Consider the following 13,838-nt stretch of genomic DNA (forward strand, 5'->3'; position numbering starts at 1 on the left):
TCTCTCTCTCTCTCTCTCTCTCTCTCTCTCTCTCTCGGCAGAACTGGGGATTGAACTAAGGCCCTTGCGCTTGCCAGGGAAGCATTTATTCTACTAAGCTATCTCCCTGCCCCCGCTTTCACTATTTCTGATGTTACAGCCCTAACTGCCTATCACCACAAAGAACATTACTAGCTTCAAATCCCAAGATCCATTTCCTGGGCTGAGGACTGAGGGAAGCAAAAAGCTGGGGAGAAAGCTGGTGACTTGCATGATATTTGGTGTTTAAACCACTATATAATCTAAGTGAATTTTTCCCCCCCATTTCCTCTCGATTCCCAACATTTCCCCACTTAGCTAATCAGCCACAGCTGGGAATGGACAAAGGCAAGAGAAACAGGGGCCAGAGTATGGCAGGCTCCAGCAGGCCAGCCAGGCCAGGAGAGAACGTGACTGTTTATTTGGAATGGCTGTGGCTCGCCTACTGGGGAGTTCAAGCGGTCAGATGTGTCCATGTCCATTAGCAAAATCCGACAGGGATGTCACTGTGTTTGTAAAGTGGGCCATAGTGACATCCTCATGTCCAATAGGCATGGCCACCGATTATTGCTAAAAGAGGGCAGGGGTGAGAGGTCAAGAGAGCTAAGCCTCGGGGACTTCTGAAATAGGTATCTGCACCAGAGGGGCTCCACAGAACATACCACAGTGCCCACGAGGCTGCTCAGGAGACAGTTTCTGGGTTGTGAGGAAGGAGAGGAGATGCTACCAGCCTCTCTCCTAGAGACAGAGCCTCCTATCTGGAGTTGGAAACATGACTTCAAATCTTGACTTTCCTGCCATCTTGTTGTTTTGTGTCCCCAAGCTTGAGTCACTGAAGCCTCTGAATGCTAAAGTGGTGCCAGGAGCTGGAGTGACTCTTCCTTAGATAGCCAAAGCCTACTTTCAGGATCATAAGGACAAGGCTTCTTCTGGATGCAGTCCTGCCCATCCAAAAGCCTTATGTTTCCTAAGGCTCCCTAACAACCTGCTACAAACTTGACAACTAACAACAGAAACCTCTCCCCAGGCCTAGAAGCTAGAATTCAAACCCACTTGTGGGCAGGGCTGGTCCCCCTGGGGCTCTGAGGGAGGATCAGCCCCAGGCCTCACTCCCGGTTTCTGGTGGCCTCTCTTAGCTTGAGGCATCAGGACGTCAGTCTGCCTGGGTGTGGACTTCTCTCTCTGGGAATAACTGTCTCTTCTTCCCCTTACAAAGACAGGTGTCACTGGATTCAGAGTCCACCCTAATCTAGGATGAACTCATCTTGGGTTCATATCTGCAAAAGACCCTTATTCTAAAAAGGTCACATTCTGAGGTATTGGATGGACTTTTCTTTTAGAGGCCACAGCTCAACACACTATAATTTACCCACTGATCCCTAGAACTTCACATCCATCCCACATGCAAAATAAAAACTCATCCCACGCAATGTCTCCAAAATCTCATCCATTGCAGCATTTACTATGTCTAAAATCTCATTGAAAACAGTTTAGAAAAGTCTCTAATCTCATCATTTAAATTACCTCACCAGGCATAGGTACTGCCTATCATATATCCTGGGGCAAAATGCCTCTGCATCTATGCAACTAGAAATCAAGTCATCTCCTTCCAAGCTACAATACTGAGATAGGCAGACAGACATTCCATTCCAAGAGGAACACAGTAAAGGAATACAGGGGTCATGGGTCCCAAGCAAGTTTAGAGCCCAGCAGGGCAAAATTCAATTCAGTTTAAGACCTGAGACTGACCCTCTGGTTTGATTCTCTTCCCTCTAGGCAAACAAAAGCTCTGGCTCCACAGGCTCTGGCCTCCAGACTCATTCTCTGGCCTGGACTAATAGGTCTGGGGCATCATGTAGACTCGTGTGTGTGTGTGTGTGTGTGTGTGTGTGTGTGTGTGTGTGTTACTGGGGATGGAACTTGGCATTCACACTGAGCTATATCCCCAGCCCTTTTTTAAAATTTTATTTTGAGACAGGGTCTCCCTAAGTTGCTCAGAGTGGGCTCAAACTTGTAATTCTCAATGGTGAACCCCCTATCTTGTGTGTCCTTTGCAACAGGACAGACTAAGATATGCCCCCCCCAAAAAAAATCTTCACGTGCCAGGTCTTTCTTGCTTCTAATTTGTCCCTCAAGTCATTCTTTCCCCCTTACATTTTACTATTAGAAGCAAAGCTGCATCTTCCATACTTCCCTTGGCAACCTCCTTAGCTAAATGCCCAAGTACACCCCTTACAGCTCCCACTTTTTTTTTAATTAATTTATTTATTGTGTGTGTGTGTGTGTGTGTGTGGGTGTGTGTGTGGCCAGCTCAGCCCATCTGGGGGCAGGGCTGGCTGGCATGTGGTGCTGGGGGATTGAACCGCGGTCCCTGTGCTTTGCCAAGCTTGTTCTAAGTAGGTGCTTTAGACCACCGAGCCATCTCACCAGCCCACAGCTCCCACTTTTCTTGACCAGTAAATCAGTAGAACAAACATAAGTGGATGCCAAGAGGGCTTCTCATGCCACTGTAGCCACTGTCCCTCTGTCCAAGACCTCTTCCTCCCTTGACAGCCTCTGGTACTCCAGTTCAGTCTACGTCAGGCCCCTCTGACATCCCTCTCTTATTCCCAGCCCCTCTCCCAGGCTGCCCTGGGTTTCCCAGGGAACAAGGGATACTGGGTCAGGGTGGCCCCTAGAGGTCTGCTGAAGGAAGACAAGGACTATTAGGAAATTTAGCCCTGATCTGTTTTCTGCCCCAACTAAGAATCACCACACACTCACAACTGTAATCTTATTTCTGTTAAATATAAATTTAGTTTATTTTCATGGTTTTATGCTTTATTTTCTAAGATTTATAGATTTAGCTCTCTTGGCTTAAAGTGATTTATGTGGTTTTCTGCCTGGATCTTCAGAAGGGGGTCCTTAAGGCATAGAGGAGGCGTTATTACCAAGTATGGTGCACTTCTAACAATGGGGAAGGGCACACTTGCCACCCACTCCTCCTGCCACACACCACAGGGCTGTGAAACCTGGCAGGAGTGAGTCAGTGAGTCTTTTTTTCTTTTTCTGGTTGGTCCTTGTCAGGAGATTCCCCCAACACCTCTAGACCCTACAGGAGCAAACAACAGCCACAGCACAGTCAAAAGAAAGGGGAGCCTGAGACTTTCTTCACATGAAGGAGTCCTGTTCTTTCCTGTCCTCCAATGCATATCCCTGCCCTAGGTCCCCACACAAGGCCTGGCAGCCACAGCCCTTTCTCCTTCCTTTGCTCTAGGCAGGCGCTGCTATCACCACCTTCCTGCTCCAATGCACAGTTCATTTTCTGTGCCTGCTTGGCTGGGCCACGATACCCTGCTATGTGTTCGGAGATTATCCTGAGGGTTTCGGTGCAGGTTTTTTGTGTAAAGCTCACATTTAAATTGGCGGACTTTGGGAACAGCACATCCCTCCCTGAAGAGAAAGGAATCAGCCAGGAGATGGCCATCTACCAGCGCCTCCAGATTCCCACCCTGCCCTGCCAATTTTAGACCCCCAGGCTCCCTAACCATGAGAGCCAATTCTATAAAGCACACATCTTTCCACACAGCTACACCTGTGGACCATTAGGGCAACTGGTCAGGGTTCTCAGGACGCAGGTATCACAGTGTCTCTAGATCCCTATCCTGAGAGCTCTGTGTTTACCAGTGGTCCTGTTCTCCAGAGAACCAGACAGTTTGCTTGGCCCAACACCCACGCAGCCACTCCAACCTGTAGCCACGTCAAGCCCACTGGCCCGGGGCTGGTGGGCAACTCGGCACTTCCTGTAGCTGGCACTACCTCTGGCCTGGGCCCTCTCAAGGACTGCAGAGCTGGCCTGGCTCAGCTCCTGGCAAGTCCTCACCCCCACTTTTTCCTTCTGAAGTGGGAGAGAAGTGGGGGAGGCTACTTCTTCCTTGACTTTTAAAATGCACCTATAAGAGAAACCTTCTGCAGAGGGGCCCATCAAAACCTTTTAAGTGAAGGCCAGGCCACACTACAGGCAGTGGAGGCAACAGTAAAACCCTAGATGCCCATCCTCTCATGGGGCTAAGGGGATGGTTGTGGTATCTGCCACAGCCACAGGAAGTATGGGATGATCTGAATATCTCTCTCAGTGAATGATGCTAACAGTCACCAAATTCAAGCTGTGCTTGATTTTCAATCCTTATGGTTAAGAAAAAGGTATTCAGGGGCCAGGGATATAGCTCAGTGGTATAAGTGCCTGCCTGGCAAGTGCAAGGTCCCAAGTTCATTCCCCGGTACCATGAAAAAAAAAAAGGAACAAAAAGGTACCCAGAAATAACCTCATGCATATGTTTATCCTGCCACCTGGGGGGAGGGCTGTCCTTGGGGCCCCTGAGTGTTACCTGTGTGACCTCAAGGCCACCTCACTTTCTGGGGCCTTGGTGTCTTATTTATGTGAAGAACACCTACTCTAAACTCTCGGGAACATCACCGTACAGGACAGTTGGGAAAGGGAGGGCTGTGGAGCCAGTTGGGCCCAAGGATGGGGCAATGGGAGCAAGGACAGCAAAGCAGGGAAGCTGGTAGAGCCTTGGCGAGCCCCAGGGTGCAGGGGTAGCTTGGGCAGCCTCAGCAGCAGAGGCACAAAGAGACTGTCCCCTCCCTTGCTGTAAGAGAGGAAAGTGGAAAAGAAGGACAACATGAGACTGACCTTGAGGGCAGGAATCTCCACGTTGTCGCCAAGGTTGATGGAGCCTGAAAGGATGGTCCCCGTCATCACCGTGCCTTGGCCTTTGATGGAGAAACAGTGGTCCACAGACATGAGGAAGGGGCCTGAGGGGTCTCTTGTCGGGATGGAAATCTGGGACTTCAGGAGCTAGAAGAGAAATGCTACTGCCACAGACAGTTGGGCAAAGGGCAGAGGGGATAGAAGTGTGGCTGTGTAGCCAGACAGCTTTCACCAAGGCCACTAAGGTGAGGCCTGGATGGGACGGCTGTGCCCTGGAAAGCTGGTCAGAGCTAGCAGCTCATTCCCAACAGAGTTCCAAGCTTCTGATGGGCTCTTATTTCCTCTGCTCCACCATCCCAGTCCCCTAATGGCACTCCTGCGAAGCCTCCACAGCTGCACAGACAGCTGTCATGGGGGCTCCTAAGGCCTGTAGGACCTAAGGTCCCATAGCACATGGGCCTCAACTTCCCACCCCCTGTCCCGCCCAGCTCCACGCTGGAACCTCGGCAGCTGCCCTCTTCCCTCTCTGGAAAGTTGTTCCTGTACAGCTGCACCCCATCCCATCACCACAGTGACAGCATTGGTGTGCGCACCTCTCTATCTCCCATGAGGATTCTAAGTATCCCTGTAGTTGCACTGACCAGAAAAAAGGACAAAGGAGGGAAAAGGGAATGCGAGGAGGGAGGAAGAGGGAAGGTGGGTCCCAGCGGTGCTGCCTGGGCCTGAGGATCCAGAACAAGAGCTGTTCAGGGTGACCTAGAGCCTTTCCACCATTTTGCTGGGCCCCTGCAGGGACAGAGGGCTGGTCTTATGTCTCCACGGACCTGTTCCTGCTTTTCTTCTCCCCTACTGACTTCCCACATACTTTAGCCAGCCAGCTTATTTCAGGCATCTACGTACCCTGAGATGGTGCCAGAGCCAATTACCATTATACAAGTGAACACAAACATTTCATTAGGACTTCCCTTGCGCTACTTTCTGATTTCATACAGAACAGGCTGTCAGAAAAAGTATTCGGAGTTAAGTGTGCCAGTTCCAGTCTTGTGATAACAATCCTTCTAGAAAAAGACTGGAAATAAAATTTTAAAAAAAGAAAGAAAAGAAAAAGATTTGAGCTCCCAAGCAGGCCTGATTTGAGGTGAGGCAGAGGCCTCTTAAAGGAAAGGACAAATACCATGTTTTTTGGTGGATTTTGCTTATATAGACAATGTTTCCCGGCTCCCATACAAGTGTACTCTGGAGCTGAGCAAGAGGTAACGGAAGACTCACAAAAACATTTGGTTAATGTCAGTTATTTGGGCTGGGGAGATAGCTCAGTAGAATAAGCACTTGCCTGGCAAGCACAGGGTCCTGAGTTCAATGCTTGGTACCACCAAAAAAAAAATTGGTTTACAAGGCAGGCCAGATCAGCTCTGTATGAATCACAAAGCTACACCTGACCTTGGGTCTGTGGGTCCAAGTTCAAGAGGACCATGAAGCTGACCCTAATAATCAGCCTTCACTAAACATGCTGTGAGAGCTGGGCCAAGATGTTAGCAATCACCAATTCAAGTCTCTGCCACAGCAAGCACAGGTAAACCAGTTAACCCTCCCCAGAATCCCCAGGGACCAGTGCTTCTGTCTTCCCTCCTTTACCAGTGAGGACTCAGAGGCAAAGGAGGCAGACCCTTTGCAAACAGCAGGTGGTAGGAGAGCAGATGGTGAGCCAGGCTGGATTACAGTGCAAGGCACTCAGGTACCCCTGTCCCTCTAGGCATCCACAGAGGAGCTCCTCAGGCCCCACCCTCACTGCCATCCTCATGTGCCCACCAACACCCTACACACCCTCCTGTACTGCAACCAAATCTGGATGAGCAGTCTGAGACTCACCAGAGAGACTAGCACAATCTGAGGACAGCAATGGGGGACAAGGGCCTAGGGTTCCAGTGCTGGGCACTGCTTCATCTCAGTGAAGCCCATGACAAGAAGGAAAAGATGACTGGGTATGGTGGCACACATCTGTGATCTCAGTACTCAGGAGGCTGAGGTAGGAGGATCAATGTGAGTTTGAGACCAGCCTGGGCTACAAAGTGAACTCAAGGCCATCCTGTACTACAGAGTGAGACCCTGTCTCAAAAAGATTAAAAAAAAAAAAAAAAAAAAAACCCAGAAGGAAAAAGAAAGACACAGGAGGGTATGTGGCCTCCTCAGAGCCTTGGGATGTTAGGCCTGAGGGTTCTGTCTTGGCTACACTTTCTGTGGGAGGTTAAGGTCTTTCTCCTTTCCCATGAGTAGGGAAGTAAAGGGAGCCAGCCAAGTTTCCTGAGAGGGACTGCCCCTCCCCTCCCTCGGGGCAGGGAGGCCATAGAAGCCTGCCTGAGCAGGCTGGGATTAGGGCAACCAGGGTTCAAGCAGACAGTACCTCAATGAGCTCTGAGATTCCCTGTGGGGCTTCAGTTTCAGGGGCCTCTGGTCCCCCAGGTTTGGCTGCTACAGGTATAATCGGAGCATCTCGAAACCTGAAACAGTAAAACAAACACCATCACAGAATGCTAGAGTACATCTGTACAGCCTCTACAAGCCACCAGGCAGGACTCGCGTCTGTCCTTCCACCCTGCCAAGCCCACTTGAAGGTGGTACCACTGTCATCATACACTCAGCAGAGGGCATGGAGTCCCAGGGAGGCCTGCCACTGGGACACTAGAATCTAAGAGGCATTTTAGGTCTCTTTAACTCCATCTCAGAGGTCTCCAAAGAAGGCCCCCAAAATTATGCTTAAGAGCAGCACCCAGCCTCTCCAAGGAGATTCTAATTAGGTGGGCAACATTTCTACTTCAAAACAGCACAACAGTAACACTGTTTAGAAGAAGGACAAGAAAAAAATACTCCATAATTGTATCACAATGGTTCTCTCATGTGGTACCAAGGTGGGTTGTTGTTTTTTTCCTACTTTTGATATTTTACATGAAATATTTCATGTGTTATCCCTCACAGAACTAGAGAAAACAGTCCTAAAATTCATATGCAGCCAGAAGGGACTAGAATTACGAAAGCAATCCTGGGCACAGAGCAAAGCAGGAGGCATCAAAATCTCAGGCTTTGTGTTATATTACAATGCTACAGTGATAAAAACTGCATGGCACTGATACAAAGACAGGCACATGGATCAATAGGACAGAACAGAGGATCCAGAAACAACCTCAGGCACATTCAGCTATCTGATCTTTGACAAAAGGGCCAAAACACACACTGTAGGAAAGATAGCTAGTTTAATAAATGGTGCTGGGAAAAATGGCAATCTACAGGCAGAAGACTGAATCTAGACCCATATCTCATACCATGTATCAAACTAAAATCAAATTGGATAAAAGATCTAAATGTTAAAACTGAAGCACTTAACCTTCTGGAAGATAAGATAGGTAAAAATCTTGAAGACAGGTAAGGACTTGAATATAGGTAAGGACTTTCTGAACAGAACACCAATAGCACAAGAAATAATATCAAGAATCAACAAACAGGGGCCGGCCAAACAGCTCAGCAGATTAAAGCTCCTGCAAGCAGGTGCAGAGGCCAGAGGTTTGATTCCCAGGCCTGCTGTGCCAGCCCCACCCCAGGGGTGCACTGAGACAGCAATTGAGTGGTCATGGTGGTGCGCGCCTATAATCCCAGCTCTCGGGAGGTTGTAAATAGGTAGATCATTACCAGTCTGATCTAGTAGTGAGACCCTGAACACCCTGTAGACTCTTCTCCCCCCTCCAAAAAAGGAAAAGAATCAACGAATAGGATCATATCAAATTAAAAATCTTCTGCACAACAAACAGCCAATAGAATGAAGAGACAACCTACTCAATGGGAAAAAAATTGCTAGCTATTCCTCAGAGGACTCATATCTAGAATATATAAAGAACTCAAAAAACTCAGACCCCCTCACCAAATAAATGACCCAAAAAATATATAGCCCATTGAAATTAATAGACCTTTGTCAACAGAAGTTCAAACAGCCAGTAAGCACAAGAAAAACTGTTTGACATCTCTGCACGTTAGAGAAATATAAATTAAAATAATACTGAAATTCTATTGTACTCCCGAAAGAATGGCTATTATCAAGAAATTGAATAATAACAAATACTGGAGAAGCTGCAGGGAAGAAGGAACCCTTCTATCTTATTAGTGGGATGTAAATTAGTACAACCACTATGGAAATCAATATGGCAATTCCCAAAAAAACTGAAACTAGAAACCCCATTTGACCCAGCTATTCCCTTTCTGTATCTTTCTAAAAGAGTTAAAGACAACATATTACAGGGACCCATGCATACTCATGTTTATAGCAGCACATCTCAAGAGTGTGGAATCTTGGACGTGGCCTATAAGGCCACCAACCGATGAATGGATACAGAAAATGCAGTATTTACACAAAATAAGAGTATACTCTGCCAGAAAGAAGGATAAACTTGAGTCATCTATGGGAAAATGGATGCACTTTGAGACCATAATGTTAAATAAAATAAATCAGACACACAAGTGTAAACAATGCATAGATAAATAAAAGTATAAAGTATTAGTAAATAGAGAGCAAAATAAAAGACTGATATTAGGAAACAGGGAGATAGATCTTTTGCAAATGAGAGGGGAACCAGGAAATGGGGTGGAGCATGGTGAGAAAGGTGATGAAAAAATAATTGAAATGTGTGATGCCCCTGCACAAATTCCTCAGAGGAATGAAATCATCATGCACTGCAAATGTGGACTAATAATAAAAACTGAAAAAAATAAAAAATTTATTTATTTGGATATTAAATTGTATGCCTACTACTGCTGTAGTAAATCCTGCCAATTTATGTACCATCATGTCACAGAGAATTTTCTCTTAAACAGCAATAAAGACAAAAGCAGTAATTACACACTTGGCCAAGCATGTGACACGGATTCTTTCATTTAAGCCTCATCGCACTATTGTGGTGTTGTCATCACCTTACAGAGGAAAATATGAGCTATTCAGTAGAGAGGCTAAACAACTTGCTCCACATTGTGGGTTACAACCCTCAGCACCAGTTTCAAACCCAGTCCTTCTAAGTGTGGCAGCAGAGCTCATAATCTTGTGTGACACATTCCCTTCCTGACTTTCTTTTCATTCTTGACAAATGCCTAACAATGTGACCCCAAATTTCCCCTAAAGTTACTTATTTACAGTACTCTACATTTATAAAAGGTAACTGATAAACATGTTAGAGACATAACTTTTTCTTTTGTCCCTTGGCTTTGGGACAATTTTAACAAGATAGAACTTTAGCCTGAGCACACACGGAAAGGTCAGCAGACTTCATCAAGTCCCAACAGCCAAAAAGTCTCTCCTCCCTCAAAATAATAAAAACACTGGTTAGATGGACCCTGTCAGCCTTCTCTGAACTCTGGAACTGACTAAAGGCTGAGCTGTCCACAGTGTTCCTCTGAGACAGATGGTTGAGTCCTGGTAAGAACAGGCAAAATCTGGGACATGTTAACCTGTTGTTCTCATCTCCTCCTCAACTCTGCAGTGTTCTTGAAACCCAACCATCACAACCACAGTAAAAGCAGTAGCTGCAGGCAGCAGGGGTCAGTACAGACTTGAGTTCCTTCAAAGCCCTTGTCCTAGAGATGTCACTATTCTTCCACAGGTGGCTCCCTGGAAGACCCCATCAGAAAGACTGCCTCTGTCTAATCTGTTGTGGAGTTGCCGAACAGCCTCTCCAAACAGCTTTGTCTCTGGGGAAGCACTGAGGATAATCAGAGGCAGTTAACATCAACAAGGTAGAATATAACAGTTCAAGCAAACAGTAGGCTGCCCATAAAGCTCCAACAGAAAATCCCTGGAGCATGTGGGAAACCATGCTCTGGCTCGATTAGGGCCTAGCTTATCCATTGGCTGACCTCAACACTTTGTGTAAGCAGGAACTAAAGCTCAGGTTGATCTGTCAGCTGCCTGTGTGAACACTAACAACATGGCCTAACATGCACACAGAGCCCCTTGACCAGGAAACACAGTGACCAGGCATGGAGGGAGTCTCTGTTCAATTAGCTGGCCACTAACGACTTGGGCAGACACTTCAGGGGTCAACTATATGATGAAGACAGACTCACACCATTCATTCAGAACAGTGACTAAACAAAGTGTAACAACAGTGGTGGAGGTCTGACTTCTAGGAACTGTCACATTATTTTAAACGTTCAGGTTTCAAAAGAAATGTATAGCACCTGCAAAGAAACAAGAGTATGGCCCATATGTGAGAAGAAAGAGTTAAAAGAAAGTGATCCTGAGGAAGCCCTACTAGATAAAGATTTCAAACTACCTATTTTAAGTGTGTTTTCAAAAGTAAAGGAGTCAGGCCTGGTGGTATACACCTGTAATCCCAGCACCCAGGAGGCTAAAGCAGAAGGATCAGTGTGAATTTAAGGCCAGCCTGGGCAACATAATGAAATTCCACCTAAAAAAATAATAATAATAAAAAAAAAAAAACCAGAAAGGAAACTTGTCTAAAGAACTACAGGAACAAATGACAGGTTTTGTTTCATCAAATAGAGAGAGAAAAAAAAGTATTTTTAAAAATATAAAACATAGAAATTCTAGAGTTGAAAAGTATAATAACTAAAATGAAAATTGGGGCTTGGCAGCAGATAGGAGCAGGAAGAATCAACAAGCTTGCAAAGAGGCCAGTAAGATGAGCTTCACAGACACAAGACGCCAGCAAGAGAACAGCAAAGGCCCATGGAGTTTCTGTAGGCAGTGGGAGAAATGACAGCTCAAAACACCTCACATCTGGGAACATATTACACAATACATCTGCAGTACTCACCAAGCTCCAAGCAGGGTAAAGTCAGAGTCACATCTACATATGTCACAGCTTGTTGGAGGACAAAGACAAAGAGACAATCCCAAAATATCCCAAAAGAAGGGACTGTGTTTATATACAGAGAGCCACAGTGGAAGACAGCTGACTTCTCAGGAGAAATCATGGAGGACAGAAGGTAACGAGATAGCAAGTGCAAAGGTCTGAAAGTTAAAAGAAAATAAATTCTATCAACCAAGAAACCCACACCCAGCAGCAAACTGCACTTTTCAAATGGAGAACATGGAATTACAAGCAACACTAGGCCCAAAAGAACTAAAAACGGACTTAAATACAGTACATGTCCACACACATTCACAGCACACTGTTCATGGCAGCCAAGACGAAGACAGCTCAGAGGTCCATCACAGAGGCTAGTGTGTCTACACAGTAGGGCAGTTCCCAGCCCAGGAAGAAATGTGACATTGAGGCTTCAGTGTGCACAAACTGAAAAAACATCCTGCTAAGGAGAGACACCAGGAGGTTCCTTGAGAACCTGGGTGAGTAGTTTCCATGCTGGTAGGCAGAGTAGGGCAGCAGCAGCAGCATGGAGGGGGAGGGCTTCCTTTCACAGACCCAGACAGCTATATAAGTCTTACAAAGGAAAAGGGGAAATCTAGGAGATGTGCTCAGGTCTTTTTTTAAAAAAATATATTTTCCAATTTAGTTTGAACTTCCTTGCTAAGCACTTAATGCTGACCATCGCCACCTGCTTACTTCTGGAATGCACTTCTGGGAGCTGCCTCTGCACTACTCTCTTCTGGACAGCACTGCTACCTCACCTGCCTGATCCCACAACCTGAGAACCTCTCTGTGCCTGGTGAAGGATGAGATGCAGAGGGAATGAGGGAAAGGTCCCTGAGAGAGGCCTGGGCAGCACCTCCTCCCCCTGCATTACTGAGGCTCTGGTAGCTGTTCAAGCCACACAGCCAGAGAGTAGGAGACTGACAAAAAGCCAGCTCTGTGGTTACCTCCACTCACCAAGGTCAGGAGACAGTGCTCCATCTGCCAGGCTGGAGAAGGCTGTGTGCCATTAGCACCTGTCCCAAGTAAGAATGGCAGCCTCCACCGCATGTTACTTTCAAGACACCCATTAACCAGCGTTTTCTACTTCCTTCACAAACCTGTACCTGGTGCCCTATGAATAGATACCCACAAAGAAACAGTCTGAGGCTCACTGGCTGAACAGAAGAGGCTACTTTCTGACTTCTGCTCCTGCCATATAACCTTTATGTCAAACAGACATGTTGGCACTGCCACCAACTTGGCAATGCCAGTTATCAGTGTTGCCATAGCAACATAATTTAATTTAGCATCATAAAGCAACCATATGAAATTGCTATTTCTATCAGAGCTAAGTTGAATGTCTTGGAAAGACAGGATAAAAGCAAATCTTAAAACCTAATATAAAATTAGCTGTGGATAAGAAAACAATAATAGACTCAATGGGAGGCTGTGTGAAAATGTGGAACAATTCTGTACTCAGATTGCTTTGTGAGTCCTGCTTCACTATTTAAGAAATGGAAATGTAGACACTGCACTAGGGAGTGGTTAATTATTCAAGAAAACTCAGAGCTCTAGTCAATGGGAGCACATGTAAGAAAAAAGACAGGCTGAACAGGACACTTGCAAGCCATAGTGGCCAGCAGAAACCTACCAGAGCTAAGAGACTGCTGCTCAAAAGCTCTCAGAGAAAGGAAAGACTTGTGCTGAGGTTCCCTTTGACACCTCAGGTGGAGCCACCAAACTCCAGGGTGCCACCAAGGAGAACTATGGTAGACACTCACACCCACACAGACAAAAGGCCAAGATGCTAACCACAGTCAACTACCATGATATGTCTGGAATCCACAACCTACTTCTCACAATTTGCAAAACAACAAATATAAAAATGTAAATTCTGGGCCAGGGAGATAGCTCAAGTGGCATAAGCACCTGCCTGGCAAGCACAAGGTCCTGAGTACAATCCCCAGTACCATAAAAAAAAAAAAAAAAAAAAAAAAAAAAGTAAATTCTGACCCAGAAATGAATACAAAGGACTGTATCTTTAGAACATCAAAGGAATTAGAGATGAGTATGGACTGCCAGTGCCCATGAGTAGAAAACTGAAATTATGAATGAAGAAGAAAACATAGAAGCTTGAAAACTAGTGCAGGCAAAAGAGAAGAGAGGCATGAATTCCAATTGTGAATTTGTTACACTGCAGAGGAGGAAAGGGGCCCAGGGCAGGGACTGCCCTAGTTTCTCTGTCCCAACTGTTATGTTGATTTTATTAGATGGGG

The 13,838-nt window shown here is 46.2% G+C and overlaps 1 protein-coding gene across 5 annotated transcripts in view; it reads right to left on the reverse strand.

Moving 5' to 3' along the window:
• The window catches only part of Eefsec (eukaryotic elongation factor, selenocysteine-tRNA specific), a 235,211-nt gene that overhangs the window by 102,327 nt on the left and 119,046 nt on the right, over positions 1–13,838 (reverse strand). For 4 of the 5 annotated variants that reach the window (XM_004646097.2, XM_023706387.1, XM_023706389.1 and 1 more), the window contains exons 3-4: positions 7,113–7,209; positions 4,694–4,858 (exon numbers count right to left, since the gene is read on the reverse strand). In XM_004646097.2, coding sequence (XP_004646154.1) covers positions 4,694–4,858; positions 7,113–7,209 — 262 coding nt within the window. The remainder of the gene's footprint in view (positions 1–4,693; positions 4,859–7,112; positions 7,210–13,838) is intronic. The other variant, XM_023706386.1, reaches the window with a different exon arrangement.

This window comes from Octodon degus, unplaced genomic scaffold, assembly GCF_000260255.1.
Source record: "Octodon degus isolate 3935 unplaced genomic scaffold, OctDeg1.0 scaffold00254, whole genome shotgun sequence".
Taxonomy (NCBI): domain Eukaryota; kingdom Metazoa; phylum Chordata; class Mammalia; order Rodentia; family Octodontidae; genus Octodon; species Octodon degus.